The sequence below is a fragment of the Lemur catta genome, chromosome 7 (genome assembly GCF_020740605.2).
Source record: "Lemur catta isolate mLemCat1 chromosome 7, mLemCat1.pri, whole genome shotgun sequence".
NCBI classification, from domain to species: Eukaryota; Metazoa; Chordata; class Mammalia; order Primates; family Lemuridae; genus Lemur; species Lemur catta.
Genome location: NC_059134.1, coordinates 27,371,747 through 27,396,896, shown reverse-complemented (window position 1 = coordinate 27,396,896; position 25,150 = coordinate 27,371,747). Strand labels below are relative to the sequence as shown.

At 38.0% G+C, this 25,150-nt stretch overlaps 1 protein-coding gene across 2 annotated transcripts in view; it reads left to right on the top strand.

The window, feature by feature from the left end:
• Positions 1-25,150, top strand: part of DLAT (dihydrolipoamide S-acetyltransferase) — a 33,342-nt gene that overhangs the window by 2,806 nt on the left and 5,386 nt on the right. For both annotated transcript variants that reach the window (XM_045556595.1, XM_045556596.1), the window contains exons 5-11: positions 1,701-1,827; positions 3,608-3,795; positions 4,819-4,972; positions 12,095-12,162; positions 13,363-13,455; positions 13,799-13,906; positions 17,418-17,533. In XM_045556595.1, coding sequence (XP_045412551.1) covers positions 1,701-1,827; positions 3,608-3,795; positions 4,819-4,972; positions 12,095-12,162; positions 13,363-13,455; positions 13,799-13,906; positions 17,418-17,533 — 854 coding nt within the window. The remainder of the gene's footprint in view (positions 1-1,700; positions 1,828-3,607; positions 3,796-4,818; positions 4,973-12,094; positions 12,163-13,362; positions 13,456-13,798; positions 13,907-17,417; positions 17,534-25,150) is intronic.

Genomic DNA, 25,150 nt, shown 5'->3' with positions numbered 1-25,150 from the left:
TCCTGTGTATATTTGTATGTTTTAGATGTGGAAAGTGGATAAAAAACCAGCTGTCCTTTAAAGAATTCAGACTAGAACTTTTCCTTAATTTGGTTTATTTGTAGAAATTTTTGAATAGGAATCTTTTTCTACTTTGGAAATAATGTTCTACTGTATAGTCTATTGGTAACAATCACTTATGATGAAGTTTTGCCTGGTGTTCAGTTCACACTTTTATTTCATCCTGTTCAGCAAATTCTGTTTCATTACATAAAACTTACTTCATTTCTTGCCACTTTATGTCTGTTTTTTGTGTGCATGTGTTAAGGTTGTGCCTTAGTTATCCTTTAAGATACTGTATAAAGAATTCATTATATTAATTCTTAACATACAGATGAAGACAACAAATTCTGAACAAAAAAAGAATTTTTAAAAAATTTCTAAGGCTTGTTTTACTTTTTGCTCGTGCTTCCAAAACATTTTTTTATTAATTTGTTTTGTGCTACTTTTTAATTCTCTACAGCAAAGAGTAGCATCAAAACATCTTTAATTGAAATTATTTTTCTCTTAGCATAATACTGTTGCTAATTAGACACAAAAGAGTAAGAAGACAGCAAACTCATTCCATAATAACTGAATAACCAAATTCAGTAGACACACAAGCCATAAATAGGAAAGCAATTTTTAATTTAGATCAGCTAATCTGATGTTTAGATTTTGTTGGGATGGAAGTGACTATTATAAGAACAGAGTTTTTTATTAAATGTTATTTTTAAAAATTATTTTTTTTAACTTGCCAAAAAGCCCATATTAAAAATTCTCTATATTGTGTACAACATGTTTTGAAATGTGTCTACATTGTGGAATGGCCAAAATCAAGCTAATTACCATATGCATTACCTCATACACTTACCATTTTTTTTGTAGTGATAACATTTAAAATCTCTCCTAGCACTTTTTAAGAATACAGTACATTACATTATTATTAACTACAATCACCAGAGAGTAATTCTTAGTATTAGTTTTTTATCTGGGAAGTTTGGAACAAATGCAGTTTCCTCTAAGTAAAAAGAGATGGTAAGTACAGAGCACAGCAAAATTTTAACAGAATGATTTGGACCAAGATTATTCTGTGAAAATGAAAAATTTCTGGGTTAAAAAAAGATGAAAAGATGCTCTGTGATTTGTTTTTTTGAGACAGGGTCTTGTTCTGTTGCCTGGGCTAGTGTGCAGTGGCATCATCATAACTCACTGTAACCTCAAACTCCTGGGCTTAAGCGATCCTCCTGCCTCAGCCTCCCAAGTGGCGGGGACTATAGGCATGCACCACCACGCCTGGCTAATTTTTAAAATTTTTTGTAGCCACAGGGTCTTGAACTCCTGGGCTCAAGCAATCTTCCCACCTTGGCTTGCCAAAGTGCTAGAATTACAGGTGTGAGCCACCATGCCCAGCCAGGTGCTTGGGTAGTTATTGAGAGAAATATTTCCCACTTGCCCACTGCTTTTAACTTGGAGAGTTAGAGTGTGGCTGATACTATACATACTTGAGATTTGAAGGATGATTTAACTGATGAGAAGCTATTGAGGCACTGAACTTTTGCTGTGGTGGGTATTTGGATTGTCATAGTAACTGTTATTCTGTGAAACTATATAGCCTGCCTGAGTGCTGTTGTGTCCAAGTCTTCTAAGTATTAAGCAGCAATATGTATTTGCTTCTACAGGTACTTCTTCCTGCCCTCTCTCCCACCATGACCATGGGGACAGTTCAGAGATGGGAGAAAAAAGTGGGTGAGAAGCTGAGTGAAGGAGACTTATTGGCAGAGATAGAGACTGACAAAGCCACTATAGGTGAGATTTCTTCAGTTCTTAATGGTTGAGGCACTGAGTTTTCCAATGAGGAAGAGGATTGCCATTCTTTCCTGTAAAGAGTGAGTGATAATATGAAAACTTTATAATTCTTAGGATTCATTTCCTGAAACAGAATATTGTATAACAAAAATATGCATAGTTAGATTTTTCAGTTCCATACTGCACTCACTGAATCAAGGATACATCATCTCAGAGATTATTTTGGGCCAGAGTTTGCTTCCTAGGCTTATTATGTTACTGAAAAGTTATATCAGAAGTGCCATTGTCTAAACTAGACAAAGGAAGGAAAGAGGAAATAGGAGAAAATCACTTCCAAGGCAGGAAAATAGCAAAGAATTTAAGATGACTTTGAGGGAACACTGAAACCAGAATTTAGATCGTTTTCGTGGTTTGAGAATGACTGATAGAGTGTGTATGTATATATATTCAGATATCATACCACATTGCTACGTACCCCATTTTTAATTCATTTTTACTCTCAGTAATAAAACCTATGTTGACAATCATATGTATATTTATGATACTTACAGATGTTTGTAAGTATTATGAATTTCTTCCCTCTGCTTCATAATCACCACTAAAGGGAGGTCTATCTATTCCCCAGAGCTGTAGTGAGAGATTCTGGACATCCTCCGCATTACTTGTTTTCAGATTGTGCTCTTCAAACCCTATCATTCCTTGCAGGCACCTCGGGGTAATGAGGGATTTAAAGAGCAGGACCCGGCAGTGCCCTGCCCCTCTTCCCCATTTCCACCAGAGCAGTTCCTTTTTATCTTTTGCATATTGTACTTCCCCATAAGATTTTATTAGAAGGAAGGATTCTGTTTCTTAAAAAGAAAAAAACAAAAACTTTGGAAATAGATCTGTTTCCCTGTTTAACTTGAACACCAGTGTCACTGTAGATACTGGTATTCTAGAGACTCCAGTCACTAGAGAAGTATTACCTTGGTTAAACTCTTGAGACTGTATTGTGGCCCAGGAGTCTTTTCCTTTTAAACATGTATCTTATTGAGTATTAATTCTCAATTGGGAAATGGAAGGATTCATCAAAGATGTGTTCATCAGAGAGAGGCACGATACCACAGAAAGCCATGGTCTGGAAGGCAAAATTTGTCCCCTTTAACGACCTTTTCTTTGTTTTAGTTTTACTTTTGCAACCCTGAGTTCCTTTCAAGGAAGGCAGTAACTGAATAAAATTTGTGAACACCATAGAAAACCCAGTAATGCTGTATTTCTTCACACTGAATTATTTGGTATAATATCAAGTATAATCTCTTTGAAAACCTCCAAATGTGCTTTTAGGGCTGAAATCTCGTATCACTTTCCAGCTTGGTAGCTTCCTGAATTTGACATCCATGTGGTTCTGATCTTTAGCAGTATGACTTACACCATCCTGGGGCCCCATCTTGGGGCACTGAGTGTGCATGGGAGCTGCCCATGGAGATGTTTGTAATGACAACTTTCAGACCTAACCACTGTGATCGTTCATAGTTTTATCTAACATATTTATTTAGTATTTAATTTGTACCAGATACTGTTTCTGAGTACTTGAAAAATATTCACTTAAATTTATAACATTCTTATGAGGTCAGTACTATTATTATCTCCATTTTATAGGTAAAGAAACTGAGACACAGAGAAGTTAAATAGCTTGCAAAAAAATTATATAGCCCTTTTATTAATACTTAAAACTGTGCTGGGGGTTTGAAGGGATAGTGAAATCTTTTAAGTCCCATAATGTTTTTCCTTTCTATTTAAGGTTTTGAAGTACAGGAAGAAGGTTATCTGGCAAAAATCTTGGTCCCTGAAGGTACAAGAGATGTCCCTCTAGGAACTCCACTTTGTATCATTGTAGAAAAAGAGGCAGATATAGCAGCATTTGCTGACTATAGGCCAACTGAAGTAACAGATTTAAAACCACAAGCACCACCACCTACCCCACCCCCAGTAAGTATGCTTCTAGAGTTGAGGAAACACTTATCTTGTTCATTGCCAATGGGTTTTGATTAGTTGGTATCCGAAGTTCCTCCCATCTCCAAGATTCCATGAATCAGGAAGGAGATAGTTCATTAACATTGGGGAGACCTATAGGGCATGTTGCACCACACCATTAACCTAATCATGGATAGTTTGATACTTGTAGCTTTTTTCCCCACTGCTGTCTTGAGTCCTGCTGAGAACAAAGCTGAGGTGACATGTTCTCTTTCTGCTTTAGGAAGGTAAGGCTTCATTCCCCGTTTTTTATTGAATTTACTGTATAACATCTTTTAATTCTCTTGGTATTTACAATATTATAGTAGGTCAAGCATATATTTGCAAAATTGGAACGTTGACATAACTTGTTTTGTATAGAATTTAGTATATTGTCATATACTTTGTACCATACACTATCTACCTATAACATGAACTTGTGTTAATGCCAAGCATAGGTAACAGTTACGTGAAGCTTCTGCAGATACTAGAATCATTTGAGTTTAAAGTAGGTACATGTTTCTATAAGAGAAAACTTGATTCTGACTGTTCTACGTTCATGGGGAGCTGGCAGGTGGCAGTATTGGTTTATTTCCTGAGATACTTTGCAACATGGGACCTTCCAGCATAATTTTAAATTTTGAAATTAAGTAAAAACCAAAACCATGTTGGTGATGTAAGAGAATGAGAGTAAAGAAGTAGCAAAGATTAAAGTGAAGAAATTCTGTGAAGTTATACACTGGTCAGAAGTATTAAATTCCATGCCTCTCCATGTTATCATGAAATAAGATAACTTGACTTTGTTCTTTGATGTAAAGTATTATTCTTGTTATTCATATTGCTATATTGGTTAAGCAGGAAAAAAGTGCATTATGATCTTTGGAAAAAAATGAAAGATATTTACTTAAAACAGCTTTAATTTCTTAATAAAATGTAAATGCAATCTTTCAGACCAATCTTTGAATTGGTGAATTAACAATTTGTAATTTTTTTCAAAAGGTGGCCACTGTTCCTCCATCTCCCCAACCTTTAACCCCTACTCCTTCAGCCCCCTGCCCAGCTACTCCTGCCGGACCAAAGGGAAGGGTGTTTGTTAGCCCTCTTGCAAAGAAGTTGGCGGCAGAGAAAGGGATTGACCTTACACAAGTAAAAGGTAAATCTGTTTCTATGGAATGGGGTTGTAAAATCAAAATTTAGTTGAATTTCTTCCTTAAGACCAGCTAGTGCAACTGTATATGGTTGTCTTAACTAGGATAATAGGGGAAAGGGTTAATAGTTTTATCTGAAAGAAGGGAAATACCTCCCTTGTTGCCACCACGGAGTAGGGAAACTTACTGTGCTTTATTTAGTCTGCCTAGGTTCTACCTATACAATTTAGACACCTTTTTTCATTCTCCTTTGTTCACAGGAACTGCTTAATTGTTGGTGAAAATATACATGCTTGTTCAGCAAAGTTGAGTTGTAGGACTTGATTGCATAATAAGAAATCTCTATTAGTGCTGGGCTGACTAGCAATAAGCAAAGCGAAATGAAACATGAAGTTGGGGTGATTTGAAATGACTTAAAATAATAAAATTTATATAAAACTGAACTAGAGTTCCCTGAAGGAAAGGGGAAATGCCTTGTCTTTTTCTCCCCAAAGAAAAAGTATAGCTTAGTGGTAGGCGCATGGGTCTGAAATCGGACCACCTAGGGTTTAATCCTGGCTTTACCATTTACTGTATGTTAATAATATGTCTTTAGGTGAATTACTTAAATTGTATGTCTGTAGATCAATTACTTAACCTGTTTTTTCCATCTATAAAACTGAGATAATAGTGTACATCATATAGAATTGTGAGAATTAAATGAGCTGTTAATAGGCAAAGTACTTAGAACAGTATCTAGTATCTGTTGAATACATATAATAAGTACTCGATACATGTTGTCATTCATATTGTTATTGCATGGCACTTAGTGTTTTTGAACTAAACTTCAGCTAAAATTTAATGTAATTAAGATACTTATTTGGAAGAAGAGAGAAATTACTATTTTTTGAACCTGATTTGATGGCTAGTACTATAAGCTAGTCATTTTTACTAACCACATTTAGTAAGCCCAGTGCTTCTTCTTTTTTTTTTTTTTTTTTTGTTTTGTTTTTTGACACAGAGTCTCACTCTGTTGCCCGGGCTAGAGTGCCGTGGCTTCAAGCTCACAGCAACCTCAAACTCCTGGGCTTAAGCAATCCTTCTGCCTCAGCCTCCCGAGTAGCTGGGACTACAGGCATATGCCACCATGCCTGGCTAATTTTTTTCTATATATATAGCTTTCGAGATCATTTCTTTCTATTTTTAGTAGCGATGGGGTCTCGCTCTTGCTCAGAGCTGGTCTTGAACTACTGACCTCAAGCGATCCTCCCACCTCGGCCTCTCAGAGTGCTAGGATTACAGGCGTGAGCCACCGCGCCCAGCCCAGCCCAATGCTTCTTGAAGTAAGAATTTCATTCTCTATTTTTTGGATAAGAAAGCAGACTTTTCAGGTTTTCCTTCCTGTTAAGTAGTGAAGCTGCAATTTGAATCTAGATTTGTTTAAAGCTGTTTCATTCCCACTACCTTTGCTGCCTTCTGTTTTGATGCTCTGCCAGCCATAAAGAAAAATATGGTTATTTCCCCAATTGCCCATGGGTGCTCAGTGCTGGTTAACATCTTTCTGGAGCCTACTGTTTTGTGGTTAGAAGGCAAGCCAAGAGTAACACACAAGATAGAATGTTGTAAATATTTTGGAATTCAGAGGATTCTCGTAATATTGGAAGACCCTTTTTTTTCCATCTTAATGTTATTTTACTAGTATATTGCCATTCTTTATGTGACTAGAATCAAGGACAGCAATGTAAGTTGGAATAACTTTTAAAAGGAGGAGGGACTGGGTTAATAATTACATCTGAAGAGTTTAGACAAGTAAAGAAGGACTATTTATTGCATATTTAGCAAAACATTGGCTACCTTACTAAAGATAAAAGAGGAAAAATCCCACTATTCTTACCATGCAGGCAGTTAGGTAATTCATTTATTATTGCTTAAACACAGATGATCACAGACACTTTTTCATCAGATGAATAAGATTTCAGTTTCATTTGCTTATGTGACCAACAATAAAGAATTAAATGAAAGAGAATATAGCATAGTAGTTAAGAGTGTGGGCTCTGGCACTGGAATGCTTGAGTTAGAACCTCAGCTCTTCCGTATACTAGCTGTGTGACCTTTCGTGTCTCAGTTTCTTCATTTGTATATAAAAATAATATCTTAGAAGTTGTGAGGATTAAATAAGTTAATAAACAATACCTGCATATAGTAAGTATATCTAGGCATTAACTATAAAGATAATAACTTTTTTATTAACTAAGATGATTTAGGTGCTAAGAAAGAAATAAACTCAGTGACATGCTAGTGAGTGACAGGGTGAATGGATATATGTGCATTCATGACTACTTTTAGACAGGGAGGTTGGGGGATGATCTTTCTGGTGAGGTGACATTTGATCTGAAAGATGAGAAGGAGTCAGCTTGAGCCAACCATGTGAAGAGCAGGGGAAAGAGCATTTTGGGCACAGAGACCAGCAGTACACCATCTGAAGTGAAAAAACCTTAGCGTTTGGGAAACATAAAGGAGGCCACTGTTAATGGAGCAGAGGGTCTGGGGTAGGAGATGAGGTTGGAAAGAAACACAGGGATGTGAACATAAAGGACTTTATAGGTCATGATAAAGAGTTTGAATTTTATTTAAAGTACAGTAGGAAGCCATTGAAAAATTTAAGCAAGGAAGTGAATAAAATGATTTATATTTTTAAAAGACCATTTTGGATGCTCTGTGGAAATGGATTAAATGAAAGCCAAAGCATCTGTTAAGATGCTGGTGCTGAAGCTGATGGTGGTGGCTTAGACAAGGGTGGTGAAAGTGGAAATGGAAAGAAATGGACTGCTTCAAGATATATTTTTACATAGAATCAACAGAATTTAGTCAAGGATTAGATGTGGGGACTTGACGATAGTAATTTCGGAAGAAAGGTGGGGTGGAACCCATTCTGGATAGGTTGAAAAGTGGGTGAAGAAGTGGAGATAGCATTGTGGACAACTCATTCAAGAAGCTTCGCTATGAAGAGAGGCATAGAAAAAGGTGTAGCTTAAGGGAAGGACTTAAAGGTGGACTCAAGGGAAGGCTTTTGAAGATGAGTTGTAGTAGAATGAATCTAGTACAGAGTTTCTCAACTGTAGCACTTTGGACCACTTTTGGTCAGGTAATTCTTTTTTGAGAGGTGTATGTATGTCCTGTGCATTAGAGGATGTTTAGCAAAGTTTTTTTGCCTCTATCCACCAGGTGGTAGTAGCAGTCCCCACTCATGACAACCAAGAATGTCTTCAGACATTGCCAGATGTCCCACAGGGCAAAATTGCCCTGGTTGAGTCAGTGGTCTGATAGGGATAAATTGATGATGCAGAAGAGGATTAAAGGGAGGATAATTTGGCAAGGAACGAAGCTCTGGAGAACTAAAAAGGGATGGGATTGGCCTTTGATATGAACTAAGGACATATTATCTGTTTTTGTAGGAAAGAAGAGAATATAGGATGGGTTTATAGGTTTGGTGGTGGAAGACAAGGAGATGTCCTGTCATCTCTGGTAACTATTGTTTGATCAATAAAGTTGGAATGATGTTATTAGCTAGAGAGTATGTGTCAGGCAGATGGTGAAGAAGTATTCTCAGGGATTTGGAAGGTGAATTGAGGAAAACAATTAAATTTCTGGGCAATTTTTTGTGTCCATTTTAGTTTGTGGTTCTGAATTTGTAGTACAGTCAGCCAGCCAGCTGACTGTACTTTTTCCCCCTAGCAACATTAAGCTACTCTGGTGCACACGTTGAGAAGGTAAACATTTTTTAGAGTTTTGCAAGGGAATGATTATAACAATAATCCATAGAATATAAGCTAGGTAAGGAGGGAAGTGAAGACTAGAGGGAGATATGGATAATCGAAGTAGAGTAGTCTGTGGAGTAGAGGACTTGAGGTTGAGATTTTGCAGTGTGGGGAGGGAGTGGTCTAGACTAAGTGAGCTGAGAGTATCAGTGATCATCTGGTATTTTGTGACAGCAAGTGTTTAGAGTTTTTTCCACATCAGCAATCAATTCTCAGGCACCAATGAGGTGTCTAGCAATTCAGTTCAATTGTGACATTAGCTACCCAGAGTTAGCATCAGACTCCACAGGTGTAAGGGCTCAGTCCCACAAGAGTGCCCTCACTTCAGATGCCAGTCGCAAGTCCCAGGGACCACCTGTGCTTCTGACTCACTAGCTTTAAATCAGGAGTTGCCAAGATGCTGTCTTCAGGTTTGATGATTGCCTATAACAACTCACAGAATTCAGGGAAGTACTTTACTTACTATTACCAGTTTATTGTAAAGAATACAGTCAGAACAGTCAAATGTAAGAGATGCATAGGGCAAGGTGTTGCAGGGGAGGAGCGGGGAACAGAGCTTCTGTGCCTCTCTGAGCATGCCATCCTCCCAGCACATTGATACGTTTGCCAATTTGGAAGCTCTTCAAATCTCGCTATTCAAGAATTTTTATTTTCAAAGAGGTTTCATTACAAAGACATGATTGATTGACTCATTGGCCATTGAATTTAATTTCCAGTCTCCTTCTCCTCCCAGGAGCTGAGGGGTGGAATAGGAGAGAGGTGGAATAGCAGACTGAAAGTTCTCACCCTTTAATTGACTGGTTTTTCTGCTGACCCCTATCCTAAAGCTTTCTAGGGGACTCACCTTGATACACCTCATTAGTATAACTTCTGGGCTGGCCAGGCATAGTGGCTTACGCCTGTAATCCCAGTGATTTGGGAGGCCGAGGCAGGAGGATTGCTTGAGCCCAGGAGTTTGAGACCAGCTTGGGCAATATAGTGAGACTCCATCTCTTTAAAAAGAAAAGCCAGGTGTGGTGGTGCACACCTGCAGTCCTAGCTATTCAAGAGGCTGAGGCAGCAGGATTGCTCAAGCCAAAGAGATCAAGGTTACAGTGAGCTATGATGACGCCACTGTTCTCCAGCCTGTGCAATAGAGCAAGACCCTGTCTCAAGAAGAAATAATAAAAATAAAAATAAAAAAATTCTGGCGTGCTGGAAAGGGGCTTGTTATGAATAACAATAGATACTCTTATCACTCAGGAAATTCTAAGGGTTTTAGGAGCTCTGTGCCAAGAACATGGAACAAAGACCAAACGTACTCTATATTTCACCATGGTAATGGTAGTCAGAGAGGGTTGCTCGAATTCATGTTTTCAGAGATATGTAAGTACTAGTGATAATAGAATCTAGGATTTGACCCTATAAGTTGGGGTGCCCTTGTGGTGGGAGGGAAAAGTTGGAGCTGAGCAGATGGCAGAACTTAGAAGTCTGGATATTGGGTGGATTTTGGTTCCCATGAAGACAGTGGGTCAGGATGCAAATTAATCTGAATAAATGGAAGTAATTATGAATTGGTAGATGAGAGACAATAAAGAGGAATAGGTTATATAGCCAGATGGCATGACTTCGAAGGGAGTTGAGGTTTTTGAGAGGAAGAGGAAGATTTGGATGTGGTTATGACTAGAGAAGACACTTATCCAACATACTGACCTTGAGCAATTTGGGATGAGAGAGAAAACAATAACCCTAATTAGGGAAGGACTAAGGGGAAAGTTGAATAGAGGGACAGATTCCTTAGTAAATTTGATCAAAATGTAATCATTTAGGGAGAACCTGTGTTAAGGCCTAACTCTGATGTTTGGAGTTTGATTTATCTCAAGGCTACCCATATAACATTTTATGGAAGGATATTCTTTGGTGCAGAGCACTTTCACATCACTATCCCATTTTATCGTCACACCATTCCTGTGAGCAGGGATAGTACTATAATCTCCATCCTACAGATGAGGCTGAAGACTAGATGAGATTAAGTGATTAGAGTCATCTATCTGGTTTATGTTTGACAACCCTACATTTTTTACTCCTGACTAGGAATATTCTCCCTTTATACTATAGTGCTTTATGCTGCTCTATTGTGCCTTCTTAGGGAGATAGGCAAAAGGGTTTAAAAGGTTTCAACTAACTCCTGAGAGGAAATTCTTGTGGATGGCTGAAGCTTAGCATAAGGCAGGTGGTACTGTAGGTTTCCTCCTTTTGAGGGGCTGCGGTGTCTAGATCAGCCTTAGTTGTAAGGGGAGGTTATGGTTTCTGTCTTATATAATGTAAAGGAGGGGAATCTAATAGGGTACTGCCACCTCTGGAGCTGCTGGTGAGGATAAACACAATCCTAGCCAATTCGGTTTTCATAATGGAGGAAAAGAGTTGGGAAGAACTACACACAAAGTCCTCTTAAAGTCTGCTTTGGGGGAAGATGAATCAATTTGACCAATTTTTTTCTAGAAGTGTGCCAGTGTAAAAGGTATTCTAAGAATTAAATTCTGAATCTCCTTTGAATTAAAAGTCAGGATTATCTATTTGGATCTAAAATTAAACCTAAGAGGTTGTAGATGAGAAGAGGGAGGAAATTGAGTAAAAATAAAATTAAATCTATTGAGAGAACTTTAAAGATCCTTTCTCAGGTGTGACATTGCGCCTATTTCCTCCTTTGTCTCTAACGGGCCAGTTTAGAATCTTGGCTACTGTGAGAAGGCTGTGAATGATTCTAAAGATGGGATAATTGCAGTTGACTTATTCATGCTCTTTAGGGGTGAAAAAACTGACTTGCCTGATTTGTCCAAAACAATTGTTGTCTAATCTATCAACCCCCTGTACAAAGGGAATTCTTTATGGTCAAATGAATCCAGAACCCAAATGAGGTCTATTTCACGGTTCAGAAAGGGGTTTTTGGAGCTAACTAGGAGGAGGAAGCTAGTTTTCCTTTTGGAGGTATAAACTGCTCAGCATTATCCTGATACCAGTATTTCCTAATTTAAAAGTAAAGAAGATGAAAAGAAGTGCAACTTAATTAGATAAAACTCCAAAGAGAAATAGATAAAAAATATTTGTGATAGTTAAAAAGACAACCCACTACAAATCATGCAAGGGTACTCTGTGTGGATTAAAATTAATAATTGACAAAAGCTAGTATTCTCAGGGAGCACCATTAGGGGCAGGGTTATGACTGTGATCCCTTCAGAGTGCTTTTGGTAGTGAACGCGTAGGAACTTACACTTTAGCATCACATTGTTGATCTCCTTGGGGAACCATTGGTATGATGTCATGTCGGTGATATTTATGTATCTTTTCCAGGGACAGGACCAGATGGTAGAATTACCAAGAAGGACATTGACTCTTTTGTGCCTACTAAAGCTGCTCCTGTAAGTTACGTTTGGCTCTTATTATTTTTTTTTGCAGTTTGTACCTGCACAGTGGTTTGTCCAGCCTGTTAGACAACTTCATAACATTATTTGTGAATGAAATAGCTTAACCAGGCATATGTATTTTTCTAATTTTAGTGGTTTAACAATACAGTCATCCCTTGGTATCTGTAGGGGATTGGTTCCAGGACTCCCTTCAGATATCAAAATCCATGGATGCTCAAGTCCTTTATATAAAATGGTATAGCATTTGTATGTAACCTACTCACATCCTCATGAATACTTTCAATTATCTCTATATTATTTTTAATACCTAAAACAATGTAAATGTTATGTAAGTAGTTGTTGTATTATATTGTAAAGAGAATAATGATAAGGAAAGTCTACTTGCTCAGTACAAATGCAACCATTCCTTCCCCTACCCCCAAATATTTTCGATCTGCAATTGGTTGAATCCATGGATACAGAACTCATGGATATGGAGAGCCAACTGTATTTATATATTTGTGTATTATTATATACAAAATCAAAGATGATATACTATGTTGACATGCATTCCACGTTATGTTTTGAGTAGTTATATTGAATTTTCTCTAACACATCCTCCTTTTTATTGAGCCCCTGTTTTTAAAAGCATATTTATAAGTTGGTTGACTCGGGTTTACATGGCTAATTAGTCCACACAGATATTCAGTTTATGTATCTAACTTTTATTTGATTGTTTAAGCTGCTAAGATAATCAGCTAAGGGTAAGGAAAATGATTTAGTTATTCAGATGTTTGCTTTGAAATAAAAGATTTGTCCTTTTTTTCCCCTTAACATTGTTTAGGATAATGGATTAGCTTGTTTGTGTTTATTTCTTAATCCTTTCAATTTACAAGTGCTTTGATTGCTTTTCGTGAAGATAATTTTGCAAAAATAAAATTATTTTGACATACACTAGTCATTGAACGTACTTTGGCATAAAGAAAGATAACACTTAAAACATGATTTCAGAATTCTAAGTAAAAAATGTTTAAAAAACCTCTTAAACAAGCAGTCTAAATCCAAGTATTTTTTGCTCCCTGAGGATAGAAATAGCTTTTTATCTACAAAAATTTTTTACTTTACTGTCTATAAAAGAGTTACTGGCAGTGTTTCCCAGGTGCTTATGCTAAGATTTAGCCATAGTTAATAAAAGCTTTTTCTTTCCTCTCATAGGCCCCAGCAGCTGCTGTGCCTCCCCTGGGTCCAGGAGTGGCGCCAGTTCCTACAGGTGTCTTCACAGATATCCCAATTAGCAACATTCGTCGAGTAAGAGCATTACCGTAATCTGGAGCCAAGGCTATTGGGGGCATCTTTACTTTGGTTGTTTAGTTGCATCTATAATTTAAAACACTAACAAAGCCTTTTTCAGTTGGGAATATTAGATGATTAGTTTAAGGAAAGTTTGGTTTGGCTGACTAAATACTTGGGATAAACAAATCACTTTGTTCTGGTTAAACCTATCAGAAAGTGCTAAGTTGTGGTGTAGTCCTGCATCTTTTAATTCTAGTAATGCTTGAGTTAAGTGTTACCAGAGAGGGAGGTGAAGAGACATAGCCCTGAATTAGGTAAGGTCTTAAGATAATTGGTTTTTGAATCTCTTTCGTTTCAGGTTATTGCACAGCGATTAATGCAATCAAAGCAAACCATACCTCATTATTACCTTTCTGTTGATGTAAATATGGGAGAAGTTTTGTTGGTACGGAAAGAACTTAATAAGGTAAAAGGTCTGGAAATTCCAAGTCTCTAAATCAAAAAATTCTGTCTTGCCCCACTAAACATTTACATTTTTGCCCATATATTTTGATACAGTATACCAGCTGGTGATGGAAAGTAAATGTAGAAATGTTTACTTTTTCATTGGGTTATTTATCTTTTGTACATAAAATTTCTTTCTTTTTTTTTTTTAGACAGGGTCTCTCTGTCACACAGGCTGGAGTGCAGTTGCAGTGGCACCATCATAGCTCACTGTAGCCTTGAACTCCTAGGCTCAAGTGATCCTCCTGCCTCAGCCTCCCAAGTAGCTGGGAATACAGGCATATGCCACCATGCCCAGCTAATTTTTCTATTTTTGTAGAGAATGGGGTCTTGCTGTGTTGCTCAGGCTGGTCTTAAACTACTGATCTCAATCCATCCTCCTGTCTTGGCCTCCCAAAGTGCTAAGATTATAGACATGAGCCACTGTATCTGGCCAAAGCACAAAATTTTTAATATTGATTATGTTCAGTTTCTTCCTTTGTGCTTATGACCTTATATCTAAGAAACTATTGCCTAATCTAAGGTCATGAAGATTATGCCTGTGTTTCTGTGTAAGAGTTTTATAGTTTTAGCTCTTACATTTAGGTTTTTGCTCTATTTTGAGTTAATTTTTGTATGTGGTGTGAGATAGGAATCCAATTTCATTCTTTTGCATGTGGAAATTAATTTACTTGTCTCAGCACTATATTTTTAAAAGAATATCTATTTCTTTCCCCATTTAATTGTCTTGCTATCCTTTTCAAAATCAATTGATCATTATATGTGAGAGTTTATTTCTAGGTCCTTAATTGTATTCCATCGATATATATGTTTGCTATTTTGCCAGACCATAGTCTTGATTATACGTTGCTATGTAGGAAGTTTTATTTTTTAGGGGGGAAAGAATCTCCATCTCTCACCTAGCCTAGAGTGCTGTGGCATCAGCCTAACTCACAACAACTTCAAACTCCTGGGCTCAAGTGATTCTTCTGCCTCAGCCTCCCGAGTAGCTGGGACTACAGGCACATGCCACCATGCCCAGCTAATTTTTCTATTTTTAGTAGAGATGGGGTCTCACTCTTGCTCAGGCTGATGTCGGACTCCTGAGCTCAAGTGATCCTCCTGCCTCAGCCTCCCAGAGTGTGAGGATTACAGGCGTGAGCCACCATGCCCAGTCTGTAGGAAGTTTTGAAATCAGAAAATGTGAATCTTTTTGCTTTTCTTTCTTGAGATCATTTTGTCTGAGTCCCTTGCAATTTTAAATGAATTTTAGGATTAACTTGTAAATTTCTGCAACAAAGCCAGTTGAGATTTTGCATTGAATATGTAGATCAGTTTGGAGAATATTGCCTCCCTAACAATATTAAGTCTTCTCATTCTGAATATGGGTTGTCCCTACATTTAGTTAGGTCCTCTTCAGTTTCTTTCAATAATTTTTATAGTTTTTAGAGTGTAAGTTTTAAACTGCTTTTGTTAAATTTGTTCCTAGATATTTTGTTCTCTTTAATGCTATTATATTGTTGTTTTCTAAGTTTTATTTTCCAATTGTTCATTGCTACTGTATAGAAGTACAGTTTTTTTTAAGACTAGTCAAGGCTGGTCTGAAGGTAGTTATCTCAATTGATCGTTCACAGTCAGTTACAGATCGAACTCCTTGTTCTATTCTTTTCCCCCTTCTCACTACAGCACTTGACTAGTCTTTCTTTTTTTTTTTCTTTTTTTTTTGACTAGTGAAATGGCTGGAGCGAGAAATGGGGAGAGAGTAGAACAAGGAGTATGATCTGTGACTGAACAGTTAATTGAGATAAACAATTGATTTTTCTATATTGATCTTGTATCCTGCAACCTTGTTGAACTTATTTATTAGTTCTCACAGTTTGCTAGTGTATTCCTTAGGATTTTCTATAAAAAAGATCATATCATCTGTAAATAGAGATAATTTTACTTTTTCTATTTTGATCTGTATGCCTTGCCTAATTGCTCTGGCTAGCACCTCTAGTACAGTGTTGAGTAGAAGTGGCAAGAATGGACATCCCTGTCTTGTTCTTGGTATTTAGGGGAAGTAAGTCTTTGACCATTAAATATGATGATAGTTGTGGGATTTCCCTAGACCTATTTTATCATCAGGTTGAGGAAGTTCCCTCCTACTCCTAGTTTGTAGAGTGTTTTTTTTTTTATCATGAATAGGGGTATTGAAGTTTGTCAAATGCTTTTTCTGTGTCTGTTGATATGATCATTTGTCTTTTGAACTGTATTCTATTAGGACATTATTACATTAATTGATCTTTACATGTTAAATGAACCTTGCATTCATGGGATCCCATTTGGTCATGGTGAATAATCCTTTTTATATGGTGCTGGATTTTTTTGTTTTTGCTCGTATTTTGTTGAGGAATATTTATGTCTATATTCATAAGAGATATTAGTGTGTAGTTTTCATTGTTTTTTTCTTTTCTTTTTTTTTTATTTGGAGACAAGTTCTCACTGTGTTTCCCAGGCTAGAGTGCAGTGGTGCTATCACAGCTCACAGCAACCTCAAACTCCTGGGCCCAAGTGATCCTCCTGCCTCAGCCTTCTGAGTAGCTGTGACTAGAGGAGCACACCACCTTACCCAGCTAATTTTATTACTTGTAGAAAGAGGTTCCCGATATGTTGCGCAGCCTGGTTTTGAACTCATGGCCTCAAATGATCCTCCTGCCTTAGCCTTCCAAAGTACTGGGATTATAGGTGTGAGCCACTGCCCCCACCCTGTATAGTTTTTTTTTTTTTTTTTTTAAGTGGTTTTGGTATCAAGCTAATACTGGCCTCACAGAATACCTGGGAAATTGTTTCTTGCTTTTCTGTTTTTTGAAAGAATTTGTGAAGAATTGATATTCTTTAAATGTTTTTTACAATTCACCAGTGAAGCCATTTGGGTCTAAGCTTTTCCATGTAGGTAGTTTTTAAATTACCAATGCAATCTCTTTACTAGTTACAGGTCAGTTGAGAGTTTTTGTTTCTCCTGGTTCAGTTTTGGTAGTCTGTATCTTCTATGAAATTGTCCATTTCATCTGGGCTATCTAATTTGTTAGCATATAGTATTCTCTATAATTTTATTTCTGTAAGGTAGATAGTAATATCCCCTATTTCATTCCTGATTTTAGGAATTTGGGCCTTCTGTCTTCTTGGTCAGTCTAAACATTTGACATTGTAGTTGTCATTTGGTTTATTGTTTCAAAGAACCAACGTTTGGTTTTGTTGAGATGAATGAAGATTATGACAATAGTGTACTTACTATAACTTACGGGATACAGGTAAAGCAGTGCTTAGCAGAAAACTTATAGCCGTAAAAGCCTAAATTAAAAATGAAAGAACCAACATTTTTGTTTTATTTCATTCTTTCCATCTCAGAGCATTTGTATATTCTCTTCCCCCTCCTCCTTTTCTCAAGATTATGCAATTTCACTCTTTGAGGAGAGAATTTAAGAAACTACAATGGTTTCTTGTCTTTACAGATGTTAGAAGGAAGAAGCAAAATTTCTGTCAATGACTTTATCATAAAAGCTTCAGCTTTGGCGTGTTTAAAAGTTCCTGAAGCAAATTCTTCTTGGATGGACACAGTTATAAGACAGTAAGTATAACTAGGGAAGGTATATATCCATCAGTAATTTTCTTGTGTTATCTAATGTGTAACTAGGAGTTTAGAGAATAAGGAGAAATGGAATACAGAGAGAGAGAGGGGAGATGACTTCCATAGGTAAAACAACACAAAACTACTTATGAGATACCACTAACTTTAATTAGTAAAGGCCACAGATTCTTTGTATGAGTTCAGAAAAGGGAGATCAGCATACAATATGTATCATTAAGCTGATAATGACTCTCACAAAGTAGGGTTAAATAAATTGTTTGTGTTCACCAATGAGTTCTGCTGAACTTATGGGACAAAATTGAAAACAGTATTTATTAATATTATGGTGGTATGTGACTGGTATGGCACTCAGTGTGTTTCATGTTTTCTTATTTAATCCTCATGACTGTCTTACGAGTTAAGGAACTTGCCCTGAGTAAGTAAGTTAGGAAATGTCAGAACTGTGATTGGAACCAGGATTCTGACCACTAAGCCTAGGCTTTTTCTACTATGTAATGTTTTTATGTTATTATTATTCTGAAAGGAAAAAGCAAACCTTTTTCCTTTCTACTCTACCCTTAAACACTGACAGCACCAATTCTATGAGCAGATGTGTGTGTGTGTGTGTGTGTGTGGATTGGGCAGAGGGGAGGTCCCCATACACCAACTGCCCAATCAATTCTGCAGTAAATTCCTGTAATTCAGTTCAATTCTGATGCTGTCTACCTGGAGATAGTGTTAGATCCCACAGGTTGAAGGGTCAGTCACATAAGACTCCCCACTTCAGATGCCAATCAAAAGTCTAGGCCACCTGTACTTCTAACCTTCTGTCTACAAACTGTGGTTCCTATGACTTCCGGAGTTAATTTGCTAGTACAGCTCACAGAACTCAGGGAAACATATTTACTGGTTTACTACAAAGGATATTACAAAGGCAATAGATGAACATCAGATCAAGAGATGGATAGGGTGAGGGGTGGGGCGGGGTGGTACGGAGTTTCCATGCCCTCTCTCGGTGGGTGCACCACCCTCTCAGCACTTCCATGGTTCAGCAATTGGAAACTCACCAAATCATGTTCAAGAGTGTTTACAGAGTTTGATCTCTAGGATCTCCAACCTGCGCCCCTCTCTCCCTTTTCCTGTCGGTAGGTGGGGCTGACAGTTCCAATCCTGTACTCCTCTAATCACTTTGGCCTTTCTGGTTACTGGCCTCATCCTGAGGTTACTTAGTGACCCCACCCTAAGTAACTTTATTAGCATAAACTTGGGAGTTATCAAAGGGGCTCATTTTTAATAGCAGAAGATACTTCTATTGCTCAGGGCATTCCAGGGATTCTAGGGGTTCTATGACAGGAACTAGGGACAAAGACCAAATATATTTTATATTATACTACATTTTTGTACTATGGTTAGAATATTGCTCCATGGCTTAGGGTGACCTGACCCCCAATCAGGTCTACTCCCAAGAGGCAAAATATAACTTTTTTTTTTTTTTTTAAGACAGAGTCTTGCTTTGTTGCCCGGGCTAGAGTGAGTGCCATGGCATCAGCCTAGCTCACAGCAACCTCAAACTCCTGGGCTTAAGCGATCCTACTGCCTCAGCCTCCCGAGTAGCTGGGACTACAGGCATGCGCCACCATGCCCGGCCAATTTTTTTCTATATATATTTTTAGTTGGCCAGATAATTTCTTTCTATTTTTAGTAGAGACGGAGTCTCGCTCAGGCTGGTCTCGAACTCCTGACCTCGAGCGATCCTCCCGCCTCGGCCTCCCAGAGTGCTAGGATTACAGGCGTGAGCCACCACACCCGGCCATAACTTTTAAACTATTGTTTCTTCTGGTATTTACCTTCAGATTTCTAAATAACATTTTTCTAAATAACATTTTTCTTTTGCCTTTTGTGAATTTTTCATTTCTTTATTGACTGACTTCCTCTTAAAGAACATTAAGATTTAGCTTTGTTATACCCTCCCTACACTCACACACATCACTGTCCTCCCAAATTTATTATAGCACAAATTTGGATTAAATCTATATTCAGGGCTGGGTGCTGTGGCTTAAGCCTGTTATCCTAGCAGTTTGGGAGGATGAGGCAGAAGAATCACTTGAGGTTAGGAGTTCAAGACCAGCTTAAGCAATATAGCAAGACCTTGTCTCAACAAAAAATAGAAAAATTAGCTGGGCATGGTGTCATGTGCCTGTAGTCCCAGCTACTTGGGAGGCTGAAGCAAGAGGATTGCTCTCAACAAAAAATAGAAAAATTAGCTGGGCATGGTGTCATGTGCCTGTAGTCCCAGCTACTTGGGAGGCTGAAGCAAGAGGATTGCGTGAGCCCAGGAGTTTGAGGTTGTAGTGAACTATGATGATGCCATTGCACTCTACTCCCAAGCAATAGAGAGAGGTCCTGTCTCCAAAATATATATATATATATTTTTTTTTTCAGTGTTAATTTTTTTAGAAGGTGTATGTGTGTCCAGTGTTAATAGTTTTATGCCTATGAAAATAATTGTATATGACTAAGATACATAGCATACCATGAATACTGACCTAACTGATTTTAATGATTGCCTAAATGAGGGGCTAGTTTTCTATGTATACACATCAAGAATTCTTTCTGAAACTCCTCCTCTTGGGGAGTTTAAACCATTTCTCAATCTGGCCAAATATATTGAGTAATCTTTTGGTTCTAACTTTTTCCTTGGTCACTCCCCTCCTAGAGAAGATCTGAAAGACTAATATTCCTTAGTTTCCTAGGGCTGCTGTTATAAATTACCACAAAATTGATGGCTTAAAACAGAAATTTGTTCTCTCACAGTTCTGTAGGCCGGAAGTCCAAAACCAGTGTCAGCAGGGTTGTTGTGCTCCCTCCAATGACTCTAAGGGGAGAGTCCTTGCTTGCCTTTTCCAGTTCTGGTGGCTGTAGGCATTTCTTGGTTTGTGGTTGCATTATCTCCAATCTCTACCTCCATCTTTACATGGCCTTCTCCTGTCTGTCTGTCTTCTCTTATTAAGGACACTTGGCATTGGACTTATCATCCAGATAATACAGGATGATCTCATCTCAGGATCCTAATTATACCTCCAAAGACCTTTTTCCAAATAAAGTCACATTGATAGGTTTGAGGGATTAGAACATAGACATATCTTTTGGAGGGCCACCAATCAACCCACTAAACAGACTTTAAATCAGTCTTCCTGATTGCAGCACTGTTCCTATCACTGACTCATGGATAGTTTCTGATGCTTGAGCAGAAGTGGCTCACTTCTTAAGGCATTTGAAGCCTTTCATAATTCACTTAAGGTCTGCTTCTACTATTATTTCTCTATAAAACCCTCTTGTGCCAATTTGAGTTAGCCACTATTACTGAACATACCTTTCAGTTCTATCTTTCTAGAATGCTATTTGGGCTTTCCCTTTCCTTGATTTTAGATGCATTCCTTTCCCATGTGATTATCATCACAGCAGCTAACATTTAATGAGTGTTGAAGCAGTGTATATGCATTATTTTATTTAATTCTCAAGAGAGTCCTGTGAAGTTGGTACCATTATTGTCTCCATCTCACAGATGAGGAAACCGAGGCACAGAGAAGATAAGTAACCTGCCCAAGGTCACATAGCTAGTAAATGGCGAGCCAAGATTTGAATCCCAACTGTTCTGAACCAAGACTAAAACCTAGTCTTGAATGACAGCATTATACTGCTACATCCTGTTGAAATCATACCTATGATTAAAGCATAGCTCAAGTTCCACCTCTTTATAAATCTAAGGCAAAAGTAAGCTCTCCTTCCTAAATATTGTATGTATTGCTCATTTGGGACTTCCATTAATGCAGCAAATATTATATACTGGTTTTGCTGCTTTATTTTTTTCTTAATGCAGGATGTTCATCTCCCTATCTAGATTGTAAGTATCCTGAAGGCAGGGATGGTTTCTTACATTCCTTTCAGTCCTCTCTGTGCCAGCCTATAGGTACCTCTTTTTTTAAATAGCTTTAATTTGCTAAAATTTCGATAGCCTAAAATCCACCTGCCCTAAGTGTGTAATTCCTTGATTTTTGTTAAATTTACAGAATTGTGCAGTCTTTCCAACAGTCTAATTTCAGAAATTTCTGTCACCTTCATAAAGATCACTCAGGCCCATTTGTAGTGATTTCCTGCTTCCTCCCATAGCTCGTAGGCAGTTTGTTCTGTCTGAATCTATAGATTTATATTTTCTAGACCTTATATAGGAATGGTATCATAAAATATATCATCTTTTGCTTCTGGTTTCTTTCACTTAACAGAGTGTGGAGATTCATCCATGTCGTTTTATGTATCAGCAGTTTATTCTTTTTTCTTGCTGAATAGTATTCAGTTATATCAGTATACTACTTTTTGTTTATGCAGTCACCAGTTGGTCATTTGATTGTTCCCAGGTTTTTTGCTATTATGAATAATGTTACTATGAAAATTTATGTACAAGTCATTGTGTGGACATAAGTTTTCATTTCTCTTGGGTAGATTCCTAGACATGGAATTGTTGGGTCATAAGGTAAATTTTTAATTTTTAAAAAATCTTACACAATATTTTTCAAAGCGGTTGTACCATTTTACTTTCCCACCAATAGTGGATAAGGGTTCCAATTTCTCCACATTCTCATCAACACCTGTTACTGTGTGTGTATGTGTGTGTTTTCTTTTTTTTTATTTCAGAATATTACTGGGGTACAAATGGTTTGATTACATAAATTGCCTTTGCACCGCCTGAGTCAGAGCTACAAACATGCCCATCCATGAGATAGCACGCACCACACTCATTAGGTGTGAGTTTACCCATTCCATCCTCCCCACTCCCAATGTGTGTGTGTTTTAAATAGCCATTTAGTTGGATGGGAAGTGAGAGCCATCTACTTTTGAGAAAATCTAAAGAAGACGCTAAAGGGATACCTTGTTTTACTGTGCTTCGCTTTATTGTGCTTTGCAGATAATTGCATTTTTTACAAATGGAAGATTTGTGGCAATCCTGCATGGAGCAAGTCAATGGTGCCATTTTTCCAACAGCATGTGTTTACTTCTTGTCTCTGTGTTACATAGTGGTAAATCTCACAATTTTTCAGACTTTTTAATTATTGCTATAACTGTTAGGGTGATCTGTGATCAGTGATTTTTGATGTTACTATTGAATTGTTTTGATTCCCCATGAACCATACCCATAAAAGATGACAGATTTAACTGATAAATGTGTGTATTCTGCCTGCTCTACTAACCAGCTGGTCCTCTGACTCTCTCCCTCTCCTTGGGCCTCCTTATTCCCTGAGACAATATTGCAATTACCCCAATTAATAACCCTATAAATGGCCTCTAAGGGTTTAAGTGAAAGGAAGACTCACATCTTTCACTTTAAATCAAAAGCTAGAAATAATTGAGTTTAGTAAGGAATACGTGTCAAAAGCCAAGATAGGCTAAAATCTAGGCCTCTGGTGTCAAAGAGTTAGCCAAGTTGTGAACGCAAAGGAAAAGTTCTTGAAGAAAATTAAAAGTCTATTCCAGTGAACTCATGGATGATAAGAAAGTGAAACAGCCTTATTGCTGATATGGAGAAAGTTTGAGTGGACTGGATGGAAGAGCAAACCAGCGACAATATTCTCTTAAGATAAAGCCTAATCCAGAGCAAGGTTCTAATTCTTTTCAATTCTATGAAGGCTAATAGAGGCGAGGAAGGTGCAGAAGAAAAGTTTGAAGCTAGGAGAACTTGGTGAAGCAGCAGCTACTGGTGTAGAAGCTACAGCAAGTTATTCATATGATCTAGCTGAAATAATTGGTAAAGGTGGCTACACTAAACAAAATATTTTCAGTGCAGATAAAACAGCTTTATATTGAAAGAAGATGCCATTTAGGACTTTAATAGCTAGAGATGAGAAGTCGATGCTTGACTCCAAAGCTTCAAAGGATAGGCTGACTATTTTCTTATGGGCTAATGCCGCTGGTAACTTTAAGTTGATGCCAGTGTTCATTTACCATTCCAAAAATCCTTAGGCCATCAATAATTATGTTAAATCTACTGTGTCTATGCCCTACAAATGGAACAACAAAGCCTGGATGACGGTACATCTGTTTGTAGCATGGTTTACTGAATATTTTAAGCCTGCTGTTGAGACCTACTGCTTAGAAGAAAAGATGCCTTTCAAAACATTACTGTTCCTTGACAATGAACCTGGTTAAACAAGAGCTCTGACAGAGCTGTATTGCACAAGGAGAAGAATATTGGTTTCATGCCTGCTTATACAACATCCATTCTGCAGCCTGTGGATCAAGGAGTAATTTCAACTTTCAAGTCTTATTACTTAAGAAATACATTTCATAAGTCTGTAGCTGCCATAAATAATGATTCCTCTGATGGATCCAAGCAAAATATATTGAAAACCTTCTGGAAAGGATTCATCGTTCTAGATGCCATTGAGAACATTTGTGGGCTGAGTGTGATGGCTCACACTTGTAATCCTAGCACTCTGGAAGGCTGAGGTGGAAGGATCACTTGAGGTCAGGAGTTCCAGATTAGCCTGAGCAAGAGTGAGACCCTCTCTCTACCAAAAATAGAAAAAATAACCTGGGTGTGGTGGCATGCCTATAGTCCCAGCTACTTGGAAGCCTGAGGCAGGAAGGATGGCTTAAACCCAGGAGGTTGAGGTTGCAGTGAGCTTTGATGACAGTACTGCAGTCTAGCCAGGCGACAGAGCAAGACTTTGTCTCAAAAAAAAGAAAAAAAGGCCGGGCGCAGTGGCTCACGTCTGTAATCCTAGCACTCTGGGAGGCCCAGGCGGGAGGATTGCTCCAGGTCAGAAGTTTTAGACCAGCCTGAGCAAGAGTGAGACCTCGTCTCTACTAAAAATAGAAAGAAATGATCTAGACAGCTAAATAGAAAAAAATTAGCCGGGCATGGTGGCACATGCCTGTAGTCCCAGCTACTCGGGAGGCTGAGGCAGAAGGATTACTTAAGCTCAGGAGTTTGAGGTTGCTGTGAGCTTGACGCCATGGCACTCTAACCCTCTAGCCCGGGCAACAGAGCGAAACTCTGTCTCAAAAAAAAAAAAAAAAAAAAAAGATTGGTAATGCATGATGATGTCAAAATACCAACATTACCATAAGTCTGAAAGAAGTTGATTCTAGCCCTCAAGGATGACTTTGAGGTTTTCAAAGACTTCAGTGGAGGAAGTAACGGCAGATGTGGTATTATAGAAACAGCAAGAGAGCTAGTATTAGAAATGGAGCCTGAAGTGACTGAATTGCTGCAATCTCATGATAAAACTTGAACAGATAGGAGTTGCTTCTTATGGATGAGCAAAGAAAGTGTTGCTTTTTGTTTTTATTGTTTTTAGAGACAGGGCCTTACTCTGTCATCCGGGCTAGAGTGCAGTGGCACAATCATAGCTCACTATAACCTCCAACTCCTGGGCTCAAGCAATACTCCCACTTCAGCTTCCTGAGCAGGAGGGACTACAGGCGTGTGCCACACCTAGCTAATTTTTAAATTTTCTTGTAGATACAGGGTGGTCTTGCTATGTTGCCCAGCCTGGTTTCAAACTCCTGGCTTCAAGCAGTCCTCCCACCTCGACCTCCTAAATTGCTGGGATTAGAGGC